The sequence below is a fragment of the Zalophus californianus genome, chromosome 5, assembly GCF_009762305.2.
Source record: "Zalophus californianus isolate mZalCal1 chromosome 5, mZalCal1.pri.v2, whole genome shotgun sequence".
In the NCBI taxonomy this organism is placed as follows: Eukaryota; Metazoa; Chordata; class Mammalia; order Carnivora; family Otariidae; genus Zalophus; species Zalophus californianus.
Genome location: NC_045599.1, coordinates 43,661,594 through 43,681,938, shown reverse-complemented (window position 1 = coordinate 43,681,938; position 20,345 = coordinate 43,661,594). Strand labels below are relative to the sequence as shown.

At 38.8% G+C, this 20,345-nt stretch overlaps 1 protein-coding gene across 2 annotated transcripts in view; it reads right to left on the bottom strand.

Moving 5' to 3' along the window:
- The window catches only part of RAB3C (RAB3C, member RAS oncogene family), a 289,684-nt gene that overhangs the window by 159,361 nt on the left and 109,978 nt on the right, over window positions 1–20,345 (bottom strand). For both annotated transcript variants that reach the window (XM_027606045.2, XM_027606044.2), the window contains exon 3: window positions 6,715–6,833. In XM_027606045.2, the coding sequence (XP_027461846.1) occupies window positions 6,715–6,833 (119 nt within the window). The remainder of the gene's footprint in view (window positions 1–6,714; window positions 6,834–20,345) is intronic.

Here is a 20,345-nt window from a genome sequence, read left to right as displayed (position 1 = left end):
GAGATTGGCTTGACCTTGGGGTTGGAGGGATGTGGTCTGTTACAGAAAGCAAAGGCCCTGAGCTGGAGAGACCCAGAGGTATGAGAAGTTCAGGAGACCGAAAGAAGTTCAAAAACTAGACTTGATAACAATTATAATACAAGATCAACATTTGTATTCCAAAATACTGGATGCAATATTAGTGTCTGAGGCCTTCTTCAGAGTGCATTACCTCACACTCTCTTCTACCTAAGGTGTAAGACAGAAAAATGATATTTAGGGAAGATAGTCTAGGTAGCATAGAATCCAAGCATTCCCTTGAGTTGTTACCATTCAGTTCTTGGATCACTAAAGACCGCAAAAAGTCTATGTGTTCAGACTACAGTATTTGCCTAGATTCTCATGGGGGCCTTCATTGAACATGCTTTAATTGCCTTTTGGGTTTTGAGGTCATTGTATGAAAGGAGTCTCCTGAGGTCTTTTTAGTGCTAGCTGTAAAAGCCTTCGTTGACATAAACCCAATGTGCCCCCAATAAAAGACATTTCCATCAGCATTTAATTCAAAGAAAACTTCCTTTGCCCTGGAGGATTGGTGTGGTATTTCTTCCCTTCCTATAATGAGAGCTATAGAATACACCGTGTTTACTTTTTTCCCCCTAAGCCTTGATTTTCACCTTGATTTCCAAGAATCCAAGAACTAAATTTCATTCCATTTTATCTTTTGGATTTCCATAAGCTTTTAAATTCTCTCTGACACCTTTCATGCGCTCCCTCAGATCTTGCTTCACCTGTCTGAGGTGGCTCTTGGCCACTTGCTACATGGCTCCCGCTACACACTTCTGCAAGGGCTCTGCTCAACTACCACCTCCCTTCTCCAACCTGAGAAAGGCATCACCCAAAGCAGCTCACCTCAGGCCAATGCCACGGTTTCTTGTCTCCCACACGGAAGCTTCCCTGCTGCTACGACTATGAGTCATCCATATCTGTGGAACTTGGGACTCCTCGCTCTTGCTGTCCTGAGACCATACACTTCACAATCAAGAATTAGCATGTAAGATTTTTTCCACCCCATTTCCAGGGTGTGAGGGCTAAAACAATTATTCGCTCCTGATTCTTGGGAGTTACTCTCTAATCCTATTTTATTAACCATATTGTATGTATCTTTGGTGTTTTTTCTCACATTCTTTTTGAATATTTGTAGACCCTAGATAAATTTATAAGTAAGCTCACAGTGAGTTTCATTTTATATTAATTTTATAGAATTGTGGAATTTGGCCAAATTAAAGAGGATATTTTTATTTAATTGCCCAGATAAAATTCCACTGGAAAACTGAAAGCACAGTTTAATGTGTTTTCAAAAAAAGGATAGCCACCATTTCCTCAACACAATCTGCTACCTTGTTGCTATTCTGCCTGGCTTCTTAACACATTAGAATTTGTGTGTAATGAAATTCTAAGAAATTTAACACTTAATCTGAATGTCCCTATAGTTGGTTTAAGAATTTTACTGAGATCACAGCCAAAAACCATTTTCTTTCCTTTTGGAGCAGTTGAGGTGCATTTTGTTAGAGTATTTGAAACTTTAGGTGCAAATCAGTTTCAATTAATTTCTTAATTTTTGCTATATGTGTTTTTCTAGGGTTTTTTTTCTTTTTGGCCCCTTAATATCGACACTTGGAGACTAGTAATTTAGAGAATATGTTCCTTTGTGCTTGTTTTTTTGAGAAGGCTTTGTTTTCTAGTATAGAAAGTCACCACTGAATGCCACCAAGCTCCCTTCTTTCCCAAGTACTACTTACTAATGCCATATATGTAAAGCAAGTATGAAATGCTGAACTGGACTTTTTTTTTCCTAAACAGTTTTCTTTTCTTACTATGCCATTCTGTTTTTATTCCTTAAACATTTTCCAAGGTTTTTGACGGGTCAGTTTTTTCAGGTAAGAATAATTTTTAAAATACCTGTTTTGTAATGTTACCTATGTTAAGTAGGGAACACAAACAAGTTAGACATATTATTGCTCTGCAAATAATTTACAATCTATTAAGAACTTAAGACAAGTATATCTTCAGAACAACACAAAGTTGAATATGATTAATCCTGTAGCAGTGATGGATATAACAATATTAAATCTTCTGTTGGGAGGAAGAATAGAACCATTCAATCCCGACTATGTCAGTCTGAAGTAATTTTATATTTTCTGTTGGGATATCAACAAAGGATGTGAACCTCTATAGTTCTTTGGATCATCCGTCCAAAATATGCATTGTATTACTGTACAGTAAGAGATTACTTTATGATTCCACTAATATGAGGTATTTAGAATAGTCAGATTCATAGAGATACAAAGTAGAATGGTGGTTGCCAGAGGCTGAGGAGAAGAAAGAAGGGGAAGTTATTATTTTCAAGGTATAGAATTTCAGTTTTGCAAGATGAAGGGTTTTGGAGAAGGATGGTAGTGATGGTTGTGACAGCACTAACAATGCATTTAATACCACTAACTGTACACTTAAAAAATGGTTAAGGTTGTATATTTTGCTATGTATATTTTACAATAAAAATTCAGAAAAAAATTATAGGACTGTATTGTATTCAGCACTAGAGAAACAAGATTAATGAACTCACAGTCTAATACAGAAGAAAAAATGTAATCAAATAATACAGAGTATACTAGGTTCTGTAGGTGGTCTTTAGAAAGTGCTGGGGTAGTGTGAATGCAAACATAAGGGTATGACGAGCATTGTCCACTGGGATTGGAAATTCGGGTGCATAGGAAAGGGGGTAGCAGGATCTTCAAAAGCTTCATACAAGAGTTGATATTTGAGCTGCCTTAAAAGGCGAAAAAGAGTTGGAAACATAACAGAGAAGGTGTTCTAAGCAGAGGCACAGAGGTATTAGAGGGATCAAACATCTGTAAATTGAGCAAAGTTGTCTGGCTGAAATATGGGACCAGTGGAGAAGAGTGGTAGGAGATGATGCTAGTGACACATGTGGGTGGAGGCTATACTGTTTACCATGTTTGGATTTCGTTCGAAACCAAAGGCCTTAATCAGAAACGGGCTTCAGGATCACTTGCGAAGGTTTCAAAAATACATACGGCCAGATTTATCACTGAAGATTTATTTTTAAGACATGTTAAGGTTCGGGGCTCCTGGGTGGTTCAGTCAGTTAAGCATCTGATGCTTGGTTTTGACTCAGGTCATGGTTTCAGGGTCGTGGGATGGAGCCCTGTGTCCGGTTCTGCGTTTAGCAGGGAGTCTACTTGAGATTCTCTTCCCCTCTCTCTTCCCCTCCCCTCTGTTCACACGCTCTCCGTCTGTTTCTTTTTCTGTCTCTCCAAAATAAATAAATAAATCTTAAAAAAAAAAAAAAGACATGTTAAGGTTCATTAGCTCTGATGGCCCTGTGATATAGGATGTGGAGTGGGTGGGACCTAAAGGTAAAAAGACAAGACAGAAGGTTTGTAAAGCAGATGAAAGCCAATGACAATCCAGGTGAAGACAGTGGCAACGAAGAATCAGAATAGATCTGAGAGGCATTTAGAAAGTCAAAATTATTGGACTTGGTGGTCAATGAGATGTGATGTGTAAAAGAGAGAAATCAAAAACACTGCTTAGATTTCTATATCAGATAACTGGATGAGGGTGGATCCATTAATTGGGATAGTAAATGCTGGCATAAATACAATGTCTGGCAGATTGTCAAAAGAGGGGGTGCTCAACAGATCTTTGTGGAGTGAATAAAATCCCCCTAATAATAATGGTCATGCAATTGGGGGCGGAAAAAAAGGAGTCAGTAAGGATCAGTTTTGTTGGTTTTTGACAGATCTAGATGTGCCAGGGAATGGAGGGGATAGGCCATGAAGAAGATACACAAAGCAGGGGGTGATATCAAAGCAAAACCCCACAAAGTTTAGGAAGTTAAGGCTGGGTTCTAGAAACTGTGAATAGATCAGTTTGCCTCTATGATAGTGAGAAGAGACTGTAAAGGTACAGTGGCTCCACGATGTGGTATGTCTGAAAGTCAGGCTGAAAAGGTTTTAACTAATTCAGTAGGTGATGGTAAGTCATGGCTTTTGGGCGGGGCCTTGCAGTGGTCTTTAGGATTATGTTCATCTGGAAGACTCTTATAGCAGCAGTGGGACAGGAAGAAATCTAAAGGGAGAAAGATCAGTTAGAAGGCTGCTGTGAGGGTAGAAGCAAACCATAATAAGAAGAAGAGCCATGATGGTCACCGTAGGAATGGAGAGGCAGCAGCAGAATCAAAAGATATTCAGAAAAAATTAACACGCAAGATCAAGTTCCAGATTGGGATGGTTGGATGTTAAAATTGGATTCAGGGCGGACCCTGGGTGACGGAGTGTTGTGGTGTCAATGAGAAGAAATAATGATGTCAGGAAGGTGAGCAATTTTAGGCGGAGATAATTGATTCTGAGTCACCAGCAGGATAGCCAGGTGAAGAAATATTTTGGGCACCTGGAAATGCAACACTGCAGTTTAGAACGCAGACTGGAGCCAGAAATGTAAACTTGGGAGCTATCCGGTGTGAATGATAAATGATGTGTGTGAGAGGATAGGCTAGCCACGCAAAGTAAAAATGAGCCCGACAGAACAAACCATGGGGGTATGCTTACTCTTGGCTGGGTGAGGGAAATCTTGGAAGTAGAAAGAGCAGCAGTCCTAGGGAGAGACGAGAATAATCTGGAAAACACACTTCAAAAAAAAAAAAAAAAAAAGGAGGGTGGGAAACAGAGCTTCAGAAAAGAAGAGTGGTAACAGTCAAATAGGGAATTTCAGGCAGAAGAAGACTGGTAAGGGCAGGCGGTCTGTTCACAGGTGAGGAAGCATTGGTGGGGATGAAGCTGGGTTGGCTGGGGTGAGTGAGGAAAGATGTGGGGTAGGGCTTGCGGAAGCTGAACTTCTCCACATCATTTCTCATGCTAGAACCAGAATTATAGAGAGCTTGGTTATTGGTCTTATTGCCATTTGGTTTTAACAAACTCAAGTCTTGGTATTCTCAGTAGTCATATAACATTCATCGAAACAACAGGACGAGAATTAATGGGTGCAAACAGCATTTGGGACCCTGAAGTTTGGAAAGTGATTCATGAACACCTCCTGTCTGGAAGCACTGGGTCTCAACATTTCCTCAGAGGAAAGAATCAAAGTCAAAATGACCATTTTGCATAGCAGTATGTATGCCAGAGCTATGTGTGAAAATTAATTAGATATCACCACATTATTAACTGAACAAACCTTTCTGTCACTAGTTTGAAATGGTACTTTCATCATAAGCTAAATCTAGATGGATTTGTGTCTATGTTTGGACTCTTTGTTTCATTCCATTTTATACCAAACCTGTTGGTATTTAATTGGGGTTGCCTTGAATCTATGAATTAATATGAGAAGAACTGGCATTTTTACAATATTCAGTCTACTAAAAAGAAGAGTACTTAGGCCTTCTTTTATGTGCCTCAGTGGAAGATAATTACTTTTTCATATAGTCCCAAGCTCACCCTTTTCAGTTTATAGCTATATATTTCCTTTTTGAGAGGCTACTGTAAATGCATTATTTCTTGCATTGTAAGTGTGTGTGCATCTGTGTGTGTAAGTAGAAGAGATGTAGGTGTTTTCTCAGATGAACAATTAAAATTTAAAAGAAATAATCTAAAGCAAGTTAAAGTTTTTAATAGCATCTGACCTTCATTGAGCTGATACACATGAAAAAAAATACTTTGGATAATACTATGATGCAAAACAGAAAAAAAAAAATGAATGCAGTTTATTTCACTTTTGGGGGCCTACTATTCTCTTACAGAAGCCCGGCTGTGACCACTGGCAGTTAAAATGTGATGGCTGTTCAGGCCTGCTGCCAGCAGTGGGGGCGCCATTTTCCTCCTCCTACCACACAAAGCTCTAGCTGGACTCTGGCTCTTGCCACAGGAAAGCAGCTCTGCTCAGCCCTGCTGCTTGAATCCTTGACCATGACCATCAGCTCTTCCACCTGTCCTCCCAAGGTGCTGGGGGGAATAGGTTGACGGAAGCCGCACAAGGTCTCCACTGCCAGTCATACTCCCCACGGACAGAGGGGTTTTTCCACAGCTGATGTAGCCATGAGTCAGAACACGCTCGGGTTTTATCTCTGCCTTTATCTCAGTCCTTTGAAACTTTTCAACTTGAAGAAAAACTAAAAACTATTTAACAAATCTAGACAAGGGGTCAGCAAGCTTTTACTGTCAATGGCCAGATAGGAAATGTTTCAGCCTTTGTGGGCTCTATGGTTTCTGTTAAAACAACTTACCTCTGCTGTTGTGTGTGAAAGCAGTCACAGACGATAAGGAAATGAGCCTGGCTATGTTCTAATAAAACTATTCACAAAACAAATGGTGGGCCAGATTAGGCCCACAGTTTACAAATCCCTGTTTTAGACCAGTAAATTTCCAAACCATTCATTATTTATATTTAAAAAAAAAAAAATCAAAAGTCTCCATAGAACTCAGCATAACAGGTTGCAAAGCACTGGAAGTTACAGAATGTAGAAAAATCACCAGAAGGATTTCTTCCCAATCTCTAAACAATGACTCTGAGCATAGCCAGTATTTGTCTGCTTTATGAAGCACAAGGGGGATCACAGTACACAACAAACACACATAGTGACACTGGTCACTGCTTTGAGGAGGAAGAGGAAGTATGAAAACTCCATTATTACTAGCAATGGGAGTATTCGTTCTTACTTACCAATCCTGTACCGCATTGAAGGAGTCTTCATTTGTGATGTCGTACATTAAAATAAAGCCCATAGCACCACGGTAATAGGCTGTGGTGATAGTCCGGTATCTTTCCTGGCCTGCTGTGTCCTAAAAAATAACAATTTTTAATATTTTTATTATATAATTTTAATTATATATTTTTATTATAAAATAATAATCTCAAAAAACAAGGCAACATATATTTTGGGAAGTGATTATTTCAGAAACAGTCACAATAGAGAGTCTACATTGTACTTGCAATGTATCACTATATATCTTTTTAGTCTTGTTTTCCCTTGTGATTTTCATATGACAGCTCTGCAATATTATGAAAAATTCTTTTTTTGGTAAAGATCTAGCTCAAAATACCTTCTACATATGTTCATTTCTGTTAAGCAGCAGATAACTCTAGATAATAAAATAAAAAGATTATACATATGAAAATCTGTAGCTTTTTGTATAGTTTAAAACTAGAAGAGTTCATTAGCTCCAGCATTAGGTATTTATAATCTATCTAAGTACAAGCCACTATGGAGGAAAAGAAGAGTTTTATGAACAGTTCCCTGCTTTTAAAAGCATGCAGGTCAATCTCACTTTCTTTAACTGTAAAATGAGAATAAAAATACCTGCTTTGTGTGGATATTTGAGTCAACAGACCTGGAGTTCCTGCTCTGCTATTACATAGTTGAGGAACGGGGACAAGCCACTAAACCTCTGTAACTAAACTTCTCGAAGATTTAGCACGTTTGTTAGGACTACGTGAAACAGTGTATCTGAGGTGCTTCACACAGAGCCTGGCATACAAACGGTGGTCAATAAATGCTGAGTGCTGGCTGCTGTTCCTAAAAGCTGGGGAGGCAAAGCTAGCGTACGGCGGGAGATAGCAGCTTACAAATACAGAGGCTCAGCACCTACCAAAGAGATGGCATGCAATAGTGAAATCTGGGGATATAGCAGACACATCGCTAAAGTCACCTGCATATGTTACGTAGCTCAAGAAATTATTCCTCCATTCAACTGTCTCTTGTCCCTTTGTCTTCTCAGGATCTGCGCTATGGCTTATAACACCATGCTCCTTGGTTTTCCCTTTCACCACTTTCTCTGGAGATCGGGCTCTGATTTCTCTTTCTTAGTACTCTAGGTGCTGAGCACTTTGGACCGAAACATTATCTTCTTTCAGACTTTAGTCTGGATCCTCTTTCCACTCTTCTCCCAGAGATGCCTCCTTTGCACATGGAGTACATCCCAGCTCCCCTTAAGATGTAATAGCCCTTGGAGGGGAAGCTAATGAGTTGGATGACACAAGAATAGGTTCCTTATCACCCAAATGAAACTAATATCTCCTGGGTCTCACTCTTGGGATGGGCTCATGTTGGATATGCTATTCCTCACCCACAGGTGTTCCCCAGCTTGGATGCTTAAACTCCACCATAGGCTAACCCATGACAAACTTGAGGTTGCTTAAAATTTTCTCCTAATCTGTGTGGTGTATTTTATTCAGCCCCTGGCAATTTCAGAGTACGGTGACAAAAGAAGGCTGAGGAAATCAGCAAATGATTCCAGGAGAACAGGGGGGCATGAAGACAAAGTTGAGAATTAGCTGACTTTTCATGAAACCAACAATAGGACCAGGGATGAGACTGGTCTGACTAGAAGAAGATATTTATGTGGTGATATTAGGGATATAAGGTTCCAAAGATAGGATGGAAACAAATTATGGTACCCAAAATAGCAAAAATAGAGCAAAATCTGTGGGAAAGATCTTTCAGAACATATCACCATTGGCAGAAAACAAAAAAGGAAAATGCAGATTTTACTACATGAAAATTTGACAATTCCTTGAATATAAAAAAGGTATAAATAAAATTAAAATGGTACATAATCAAATAAAGTGGGAAATATATTTGCATTGTACCAGAGAGACCAAAGGTTACTATCTTTAATATGTCAAATGGTGCTAGAAATCATTAAGAAAAATGTTAAATAATCTAATTTTAAAATTATTTATATAGAAGCACATAAATAGCTAATTAATCTGTAGAAAGAGTTGAATCCCAAGCATAATAATGCTGCAGAATTACATGCCTACCTAATAGAAGTTTCCCGGACATTATTTGAATGCCTTATTGTACTTTCGTATTTTATATATATGAAAATGTAGATGTTTGAAATAAACATGAATATCATAAGCTGCATATAACTGGGAAAAATAATCAAGTTTATTAAGCAGAAAGAAGCCAATCTTGAGCTTATGTGGATATTCTTAGGTATCCATTGGATTTCATTCAATTAACAGCATATCCAATTGTGAAATAAAGAAGAAATTTAGAGAACCAAATTCCCAAAGACTATGTTTACAAAGCATGGGGTAATCAGAGATTGTGTAATATATTTCCGCTGCCTGGGGAACAAAACATCTTAAAACTAGTCATTTTATTTTAAAACATCTACTTTTGTCTTGGGTGCCTATTTTCCAGAATACATTATCTATAAAATTACCTTTTTATTTTTTCTTATTGTGAAGTAACTTTAAATGGCTATCTTGTCAACAATACAGTAATAGTGTCGTGTGGTGACAGAGGGTAGCTCCACTGGTAGTGAGCACAGCATCACGCATAGACTTGTTCAATCACTATGTTGTACACCTGAAATTAACATTGTGTGTCACCTATATTCCAATAAAATTTTTTTAAAGTCATAAAAATTAAAAAAGATAAAAATCTGAAAAAAGAAAAAAGCTTTTTAGCATTGATTGAATAGTCTTTTCACAGGCTGGGGACCCCATCCCTGTTGCCTTCTCTATATAACAGACAGCTTTCCCCTGATTTTTCACTAGGAGAAAACAGCCAATACACCCGAGGCACTGCTAAAAGGTGACCCAGACCCTTCCCGTCAGGCATGTCTTCAACACAGACCCTGAATAATGGTGTGTTGGAAAAATGTGACATCTCTTTCTTCTTGACCTCTTCTGGTGATAGCTTTCCTTTTCAAAAGATGTTAATTTTATTTTGACAGTAAAGAAACTAGTTCTAGGATTATAAAACATTCATTTCAGTCTGTGAGTGTATTTAATCTTTGCAAGAGCAGAAATCAAGGCCCCATTATATTATGATTGATATATTATAGGAAACCACATGGTTGGACAGCCATTATCAAAATTTAAAAGTAGACAGAGGGGGACAAAAACCAGTTTTCAAGAAAAAAAATAGAAGCTTTCAGGAAGCTCTTAAGTCACAGCAAGGACTAACCCTAACCCTAACCCGAACCCTAACCCTAACCCTAACCCTAACCCTAACCTTCCACACCATTCTGATATGAACCCAGAAACCCAATCTAATTGGAGGTAGCTGTCACCTAAAACCTCTCAGGGAAAATAAGAAATTGTACCAAATAGGGGTAGTGTATTAGGAAAAACAGAGTAGTTTTCCTTCCCAAATAGAAAGACAATAAAAAAGAGTAAAATTAGGCTAATAAACCAGGCACCAAGTTGGCTCTTCATTGGTTTTGAGTACTGAAAACAATTTCAGAATTATAAACTCATTAGCATGTTCTCTCCCATGGTATCAGGAAGAAAAAGAAGTCAGAAAAACACTTCATTACATTTGACATTTACTAATGATGATAGAAGGTTCTATCTGAAAGAAAGGAACATTTTATAATGTCAAGTGCCACTAATGTAATTAAATGTGAGCAGTCTCAGAGGGTAACTGGCTAAAATGGTACCTCTTCTCAATTTGCTCAGAAAAATGGCTCCAAACCTTGGTTTTGCACTGTTCCTCTGCTCGGTTAATTCTGATAACTGGGGATACCTGCTGATTTTCTATAAATGTAGGTTTCTTATAATTGAAAAACACAACTGGAAATCTCTTACAGAGAAAATGAGGGATAAAAGTATGATTAAAAATGAAAACTTTCTTCCATGAAAGTTAGCTGTCATTTTCTTCTCTTTTAAGAAAAATAAAATCATTTTAGTTGGTTTAAATATTTTGATTTCTCATTCGTGGTTTTTTTTTTGCTTTTGTTTTTGTTTTGGTTTGTTTGTTTGTTTGAGAGAGTGCCCATGTGAGTGGTGGCACTGGGGGAAGAAGAGAGGCAGAGGGAGAGGGAGAGGGACTCCTAAAGCAGACTCCTGGCTGAGTGTGGAGACCAATGTGGGGCTCCATCTTACAACCCTGAGATCATGACCTGAGCTGAAATCAAGAGTGGGGCGCTTAACCAACTGAGCCACCCAGGTGCTCCATTTCTATTCATGTTTTTAAGAGGAATTTTTGGCTTTAATGATAGGTTTGATTAGAAAATACTTGAGTATATGTCAAGAAAAGAACTGTAAAACGTAAGACATTATCATCTTGATTAAGTAGTAGCAAGGAACATTTTCAGTTTGAATTTTGGCATTTTTGTCTTTGTTTTTGACTTAATTTTTTTCCAGTGAAATATTCTATATTTTTTAACTGTATATACGGCATTCCCAAACTCTTCTGAAATTATGCAGAGATAATGTGCAGTTTCAAGATAGAGGGAATAGCCTTGTTATGTGAGGTCTGAATTACATTGTAATTTGATTTTTGTTTTGGTGGTGACTTCTTTCTGTGTTGGATTAAAGGGAAAATGAAAGTAAACATTAGGAAAGGAATATAACTCAAATAATATCACCACAATCAAAATACCTTTATTGAACGTCTAGACAGAGAAAAATAGATTGAAGGATAGATAATCCTAGTACATGATAAAGTAGGTAATTTTATATGTGAAGAAACGAAACCAAACACATTGATGTTAACTCATCAACAAAAGTAATTTAATTAAACTAAGGGAAATAATATGTGATAACCCAAAAAGATTGTCAACAGAAATGCAAGATGAGTGTCCTGCAACATAAGACGTAGAACACACGTTACTGAATTTCCAAATAGACCAAAGATATGAAATGGAATAAATGCTCAGTCATTAAGCATCCACACAAGTAGTAATCTTTTATACTTTGCTCCGGTTACTTGTAGGAATTAATTTGAATCATCAAATGAAGATTAAACTATGCTTAATATAGTTTAATATGACTGCTGATTGATTGATTGATTCATTCATTCATTTGTTCATTCATTCAATAAACATTTGGTGAATACCTATTACCAGTTAGGAACTGTGATCAGTTTAGATTAAATTTACACTCCATCTATTGGAGACATATTTCTGTATATTTTAAAGTACTACACATTAAAAACATTTGATTAAGCAGAATATCATATTCTCTACCTGACAAAAAATTAGGTAAAATCATGAAAATATCATTTCTAAAGAACTAGACAGCCTAGCAATTTAAAACTGTAATTGAGGCCACTTGCTCAGTGGTGAGGTTCTCTGACTGATAGCCACTGAATGGTCTAAACTGTATTCCCTCCCAAAGGTATGTTGAAGTCCCAACCCCCAGAACTCGTGAATGTGACCTTATTTGGAAATAGGGTCTTTGTAGGTGTAATCAAGTTAATATGAGTTCATACCGGGTTAGGGGTGGGCCTTAATCCTATGACTAGTATCCTTTGAAGAAGAGGAAACAGAGGTCCAGAGTACAGAGGGAAGGCCACACGAAGGCAGAGGCAGAGGCTAGAGCAAGACATCAATGAACCAAGGAAGCGAACCACCAGAAGTGAGGAGAGAGGGAGGAAATGAATTCTCTGCTAGAATGTGAGCAGGAACATGGCCCTGACAACGCCTTTATTTAGGACTTCTGGTCTCCAGAGCTGTGAGGCAATTAAATTTCTGTTGTTTTAAGTCACTCGGTTTGTGGTCCTTCAATACTGCAGCACTAGGAAGCTAACAGTCACTGACCCCAGTCTGGAATCTTCACGATCAGGGCAGAAACAATATACATTTCGTAGCTACCCACACACCCACTTACTACTTTACAGAAGAGAAAATATCAAAAGTTAAAGGTAGCCTTAGGGAGAAGTCTAACATAGTCTCACAGTGTAAACTCATGAAGGATGTTATGCTAAAGTGCATTACTATATTCCATGTATGTAAAAGTAATTCTGTTCACTAAGATGAGTTGATATACCTTTGGGATTTTAAAAAGTAGATCTTTATATATTTACACACACATACATATATGGTAATTAGAAGGAAAGAACAATGTCGCTTGAAATGACAAAAATTATATATTGCTTCATGTTGGTATTTGACCCCTAAATGATCAACATGAAAAGATCCCAAGTCATGATGTACACTGAGACACAACCCTCCAAAACAACAGAAACAACAAAATGGTGATAATTACACATCCTTTCTTTTGTATGATGGTACCTTCCCTCAAGTTGTATTTATTTTTTCACTTTCATAAATAGGCAGACATAAAGCAGCACTGGATATAGTCATAAATACAGTAAGCAAAATAAGAAGCTTAAATATTTTATGCTCTCTTGCTGCATATTTATTTTTGGAATGAAGTAAGAACTTTTTTCCTAACAGCAGTTAATCTATTAAAATCAAATTTACAAACCACTTTCTCTCTACTGATCTTGTGCAAACAGCCCCTTTGTTTCATTTACACACACTTAACACAAGCATCTGTAAGTCAAGCCTACATTTTAGAAGGGAGTACTAAGAAACTGGCCTCTAAATAGTTCTTCGATCAATTTAGATGTCCTTCCTACCAACTGTCCTTTATCCACCCTTCTTACACCAGTTTATTGATCAGATTTTCTTGTCATGATGTTTAGCTTTGAAATACCCAAACCTTCATTTTATAATGGCATCCATTTCTAAGTAAAACATAATAAAATAAGCCCGAGGCAGAGGATAAAACTTGACCTATTATTTCTTGGCACAGTTACCATGGCAATTCATCTTCCCTGGAAGAGAGAACAGTCACATATAGCTCTTTTATAGGTGGCCTTTGACTCCACCGTCAGTGAGACCCTAACATATCAACCAATTGTATATTTCTGTTCATGAAATTTGAGACACTCTTCAGTAAACACTAAACGCTCTGGCGAACTCGCTTCAAGACCTAAATAAAACTCACAATCAAAGCTGTGTAAAAGGCATCTTCACTCATTTTTATTTAAGAGCTTGTTTTTTTTGGAATGATTAACACAAAGGCAGAGGAAGATGCCAGTTTTGCTTTCTTTTTAATTAATCTCTTTGACATACTTCTTCCCAGTGGGATTTTGATTATGCTCAATTTTGTCAAAACCTGGGGCATAAATACTTAAATGTAGGCAAGCTCAGAGCTTTCAGTCAAGGATGGTGATTGTTTTTCTTCACAGAATGCAATTTAAAATGCTTACAATGATCAAAGGATAACAGGCTTTTGAGTGGGAATCTTATTGTTGCCCTAAAATTGGCAACTAAGACTCAAACTAGACTCCTTACAAAAGGGATGGAACTTTCACTCACAAAAGCCACATGCCAGTAGGACTTGGTTAGATGGGTGTCTGCATAGGCAGTGGGAGTACTGATCTGCACTTGTGCAGGGGTGTCTAAGACCTGGAGAGAGATGGCAGGGTGGACGGGGGCGGGGGGGGGCGCAGTAGAGAGGTCTGATTTCCCACTGGTTAGTATGGCTAGGTTACGTGAGTTTCCCACAGACAAATAAATACCATAGCACATAGCTGTGCTTGAGACATCTTGCCATTAACACACTTTGTGAGAGGGCCATCTCGTGGATGAGGTATGGGAGTCTAGTGGTATACTAACAGGGAAAGGAGGGAGTTGAAGGAATGCTAAAAGGGAAGAAATGTGAACACAACTTCCATGTCATTGCACTGTGCAGCAGGACAGCCCTGCAGGGCTCCCTGAACACCCTACATAAGGGAACGAGCATTCAGCTGTATGTCACACAGAAGGTGTGGGCAGCAGGACAAGCTCAGCTGGAGAAGCCAAGAGAGAATCTAATTCATGTCCAATTAGGTAAAGTCATCTGCCCTCTCCTTACCTCCCAGCTATCCTTCCATCTTTGATACAGTTAGAGCAAGAACTAGAAAAAGGAGGGACAGAAAGGGTGAAAGAGTGGATCAAACCCCTCTTCCTATTATACCACCAGTCCCTAGGAATATAGTCAGATTTATAATAAAAGAAGAATATGAGTATTAAATTGGATATGACAAGGGCATTTTAAACTAAGCTCTAGGCTCAATAATATTGAGCTTTTTTTTAAAAAAAAAAGGCTTTATTTTTGAAGATTTTATTTATTTATTTATTTTTAGAGAGAGAGAGAGAGCACATGTTGGGGGAGAAGCAGAGGGGGAGATGGAAAGTAGACCCCTCACTGAGCATGGGGCTCGATCTCATGACCCTGAGATCATGACCTGCGCCGAAATCAAGAGTCCTACACTCAACTAACTAAGCTACCCAGGTGCCCCAGGCTTTATTTTTCTTAGAGTAGTTTTAGGTTCATAGTAAAATTGAGTAGAAAATGTAGAGATTTCCCATATACCCTCTGCAGAGCTTCATGCATAATCTCCCCCATTACCAACATCCCCCACTAGAGGGGTACATTGGTTGCAACTGATGAACCTACATTGACACATCATTATCACTCAAAGCCCATAGTTTACATGAGGGCTCACTCTTGGTGTTGTACATTCTACGGGTTTGGACAAATGTATAGAGACATGTATTCCCCATTATAGTATGATACAGAGTAGGTTCACTGCCCTAAAAAACCTCTGTGCTCTGCCTGAGCTTTTTTTAAAAAAATATTTTATTGGGCACCTGGGTGGCTCAGTTGGTTAAGCGTCTGCCTTCGGCTCAGGTCATGATCCTGGAGTCCCGGGATCGAGTCCCACATCGGGCTCCTTGCTCAGCGGCAAGTCTGCTTCTCCCTCTGACCCTCTTCCCTCTCGTGCTGTCTCTCACTCTCTCTCTCTCAAATAAATAAATAAAATCTTTAAAAAAAATAAAAAATATTTTATTTATTTGTCAGAGAGAGAGAGAGAGAGAGGGAGAGAGAACATAATCAGGAGGGGGAGGGGCAGACAGAAGGAGAAACAGGCTCCTCGCTGAGCAAGGAGCCCGATGTGGGATTTAATCCCAGGACCCCGGGATCATGACCTGAGCCAAAGGCAGACGCTTAACCAACTGAACCACCCAGGTGTTCCCTCTCCCCTTTTAAAATAAGAAACAAATGACTGGAAATGGGATCTGTTCAAGTTGCGCCTTGAAGATGGACATAGGACATTGGGCAGAGCACGACTGAAACAGAATTTAGATAGAAATAATACTGATGGTGTGATATTTAGCACCAATGGAGTTGGGCTTTTCACCACACTAACCACCAGCGAAATATAACAGTAACAACGTGAAGAGGTGAAGAGTATAGACTTGAGCAGGACTTCACAAATTTCACAGTACATTCACATCTACCATTTCATTTAATTATTCTGAGGGAAGAGACCATTTTATAGATGACTGAACTGAGAAAGAAGAAGGTTAGGCAGGAGTTCTGAGTCATAACGGGGGGAAATGACAGGAGTTGTACTAAAGCCACGCTTTTCTCACACAAAATCTAGTCCTCCCTCCAAATATTGGGTTGAATATTGAATAATTTAGATTTTTTTTTTCAGCCTGGCTCAATGTTTGATGTTATCATTGGCTATTTAACACTTGTTCCATCTATGCGCTTTTGACTCTTGTCAAACTCCACTCATTCTTCAACCAATGGTAGCTGCACCCGGTCCCAGGGCTCTACTGAAATTGTTCATGCAGTGGGCGTTACACGCAACTGATGAACTGTTGAACACTACATCAAAAACTAACGATGTACTATAGGTACTATGTGCTAGCTAATTGAACATAATAAGAAAAAAAAGAAAAAGAAAAACCGAGGAACTATTTCAGAAAAAAGAATAGTCAATGACACTCTGGCTGCCATGCCCAGGGGGTTCATATTTGGTTTTCATCCCAGTTGTCCCATTTGAGACAATTATTACAGATGACAAGTCCTGCTCTCTTTAAACCTGCTCTTCTAAGGCATGGTTCTCCAATTTTGAGTGTAAGAAGTCAAGACAGTGTTAAATATGGAACAGTGCACAACACTGTTAGGTAGAGTGGGAAGTGGTGGCTGATAAATTATTCTAAGTATCTGAGTTTGGGGAAATAAAGATATTAAATTTTTATTTTAAATATATATTGTGGAATTTTAATAATTACTTTATATATAACAGATAAATTTTCCAAACTAATAAAGGAAAGAATGAAATTGGAAAAAACAAAAGCACTCAACCAATCCAAGAGAAAGCAGGAAATGAATAGAAAGAATCCTAGGATGGTCAAGCCAAAATCATAAAATAAGATGCAAATACAGTGGTAATCATGGTAAATATTAATGGGCCAATTTTTCCAGTAAAAGGGTTCTGATGCACTAGACCAAAAATCCTATAAGAGGGAAATGAAAGGCCAAAGAAGCCAGTGAGATCATCAAGTTCACGCAGCTTAAAAGTGCCAGATAGGCAACAAGAACCAAGATCTCCTGACTTCCAATATGAGTTCTGTTAAATTATACTATCTTCTTCTTTTCAACAAAAATATATTTAATCTTTATAGACTAACTTCTATATGCACCTTCTTTCCTTCCAGAAATACTAGAGGCCTGCATCCCAGACTGAGGACATTTTCTGCCAGAGGGTAGAGAAAGTTCTAATTAGTAATAAGAATAAAAATACGGCAACTAAAAAAGTACCCTAGGTGATTTTTTTTTCTTTTGCCTTGACCTAGGCTAATGGAAAAACAATTTCTTGTCTAATTATATTTCTTTAAAAGTATGGAAGGGATGTAATGAAGGGTGAGGGGAACAGTAGGTAAGTGGGAGATTTTGTTTGGTAAAATTTGTGAGTTTTGACGCTGTCATTAAAAGATGAAAAATGCTGGTGACACACGAGAGAATGGCATTGACTTTCGTGTTTTGTACAAGTTCAGTTTGAGATATAAGTGTGACAATGATGGGAATGTGGTTCTCGGACACAAGAATGTGGTCACAGTCTCCTAGGAGAGTGGAGCTATCTATAGGATGTCTTTGACATGATGAAGAGAGGATAGCACAAGAAGATGACAGAAGCTGAAGATCAGAAGCCTGTGCAATGCCTTCAAGAGGTGAGCAGCAAAGGGGAGCTTGCAAAGGCAAGCTGAGGAAGAAAACGCAAAGATTTCCAATTTTCTTTTGAAAAATTAAAGAGGATGGTTACAAATTCTGTCTGCATTGCCGTGCAGCTGCAGAGGGCTGAGGCACCTGTCCTTTCAGTCTTGTGTTTTCATGCTCAAAGGAACTTCAAAAAGAAATAAAAATATCCTATCAAATGGCTCTTCCTTTATTCTTCTCGACTCTCTTAACCAAGACTGAAACGAGTTCTTAGCCCCAGCAATTTAGTGCCTAAGTAACATTGATGTTTGGGCTCAAAATTTATATAAGGAAAAAGTCAGGTTGTTTCAACTAATCAATATTCTGTCTGGGTTAACTTCTTATTAAAAACTAACCAAGCAATGGAAATCTATGTTCCTAACATTGTGCTGGGTACTGAGAAAAAAAAAAATACAGAGAAAGCATCCATGAGAGGCAATCTCTAAATGAAATAATTTGTATTTCAATTTGCCAATAAACTGGCAAAATGAAGCTCATGAAGCAATCTGAGAACCAGGCTGGGTTTGAGGAGTTTACTGTGTGATGTGTGCAGAGTGTGCTGGGGGAATCAAAGAAGGGGCAGACTAAAGGGAGCTGGAAAAAGCTCCAGGAAAAGTGAAGGCAGGTTCCCTAGTGATGGGTAGGTTTTGAGGGGCTGAGAGGAGAAGAAGACACAACCACAGTCAGAATGATGGGAAACACATGGAAATAAAGGAGGGAGCAAAGAGACAGACACTGAGCCTATCCTTTGTCAATTTCTCTTCCACTTCTCTCCTGTGGGGACTAAAACAACATTTATCTTTAAGTATTGCAGGAGGTTTTTCTTGCGCATCTGAAAACTCACCAGGTGCCACAAATGGACAGAATTCCCTATTCCCCTTTAAACTATAGTATCTGGAAAGAAAAAACAAACAAACAAACAAAAAAAACAGAACAGATTCTGGTTTCTTTGAGAGCAGGATGCACAGTCCAAAATGGAAGGGAGAAAATGTAACCTATGACCAGGTACCAGCTGGGTCGGGTAGTTAAATTCCTCTGAATTTTCACTTTCAAGCTAAAATAAAGATAATCTGATCTACCCTCTCAAGGTTGTTGTAAGGATTAAATAAATTAACATATCTAAAGGCTTCTCACACATACTAGGTGTTCAATAAATGGTACCTCTTTTTTACTTTTCTCCCAGAAACAGCAATGTGTGGAGGAAAGAACAAGGGCTTTGGTGTTAGAACACCTGGGGTTGCTACTCTGGCTCTGAGATACGTACTGTGTGTCTTTAGAAATATCACCTAACCTTTCTGAGCATCAGTTTCATGATTTCTAATCCTAATGCTGAGTTGAACTGAAAGCCGCAAATGAGAAAAGTACTACCGTGAGCTTTATAAAATGCCGTAGCTGGTATCATTACTGACTGTGTTAAGGGTAGCAAAGAATTGAAGCTAGCATGTCAGATCCCCAGAGAAGGTACCTGCTAAGATGCAAATGGACTGCTCAGTAGAATATGATTCCTTACTTATCCCACCCTCAGGGAAGGAGTGGGAATAAAGATGTGTGTCCTTCAGAATCACCCAGAATCTCCATGCCCTCTTTTTCTCCCTCCATGCCCTCATACATAGAAAGGGAACAGATTTCAAAGATGAAATACACAATTAAATCTCTATCATGACTGTTACTTGATTATGCTTATTAAGTTCTTGAGGGTCCTGTACACATTCTTATTTCTATAATTGTTTTGATCGTCATTGAGACAAAAGGCCTCGTGAATCACAACAGTGTTTCAAGGTTAAAGCACAAAGTCCCACATCCCAAACTCTTGCTCACCGTAGTTGATCAGAACCATTTAACAATAAGGATTATGTCTGATGAATGAAGTCTCTAAAAGACACAGGAGACAAAAGGAAATGACAACGTAGAACCCAGGTGCTACAGAAACAGAAGTCGCTGTAGCATCTCATCCCGGGCTCCACACAGGCAGGGAGCAAGCTCGCAGCAGACAGCTGGCTGTGTAAGGGACAAAGGGGATGAGATGGGGAATAACTGTCCGTCCTCAGGGGAGCCCCAGAAAGCCAGGGGAAAGAGATCTCAGGGAAAGGGTGTTTACTGTGGAAAGGCTTCCTGACCAGAAACAGCACCACTATTAATAATGGCATACATTTCGGGTGCGTGGGTGGCTCAGTTGGTTAAGCGACTGCCTTCGGCTCAGGTCATGATCCTGGAGTCCCGGGATCGAGTCCCACATCGGGCTTCCTGCTCAGCAGGGAGTCTGCTTCTCCCTCTGACCCTCTTCCCTCTCGTGCTTTCTATCTCTCATTCTCTCTCTCTCTCTCTCAAATAAATAAATAAAATCTTTAAAAAAATAATAATGGCATGCATTTCTTTTTTTTTTAAAGATTTTATTTATTTATTTGACAGAGAGAGACACAGTGAGGGAGGGAACACAAGCGGGGGGAGCAGGAGAGGGAGAAGCAGGCTTCCCGCTGAGTGGGGAGCCCAATGCGGGGCTCGATCCC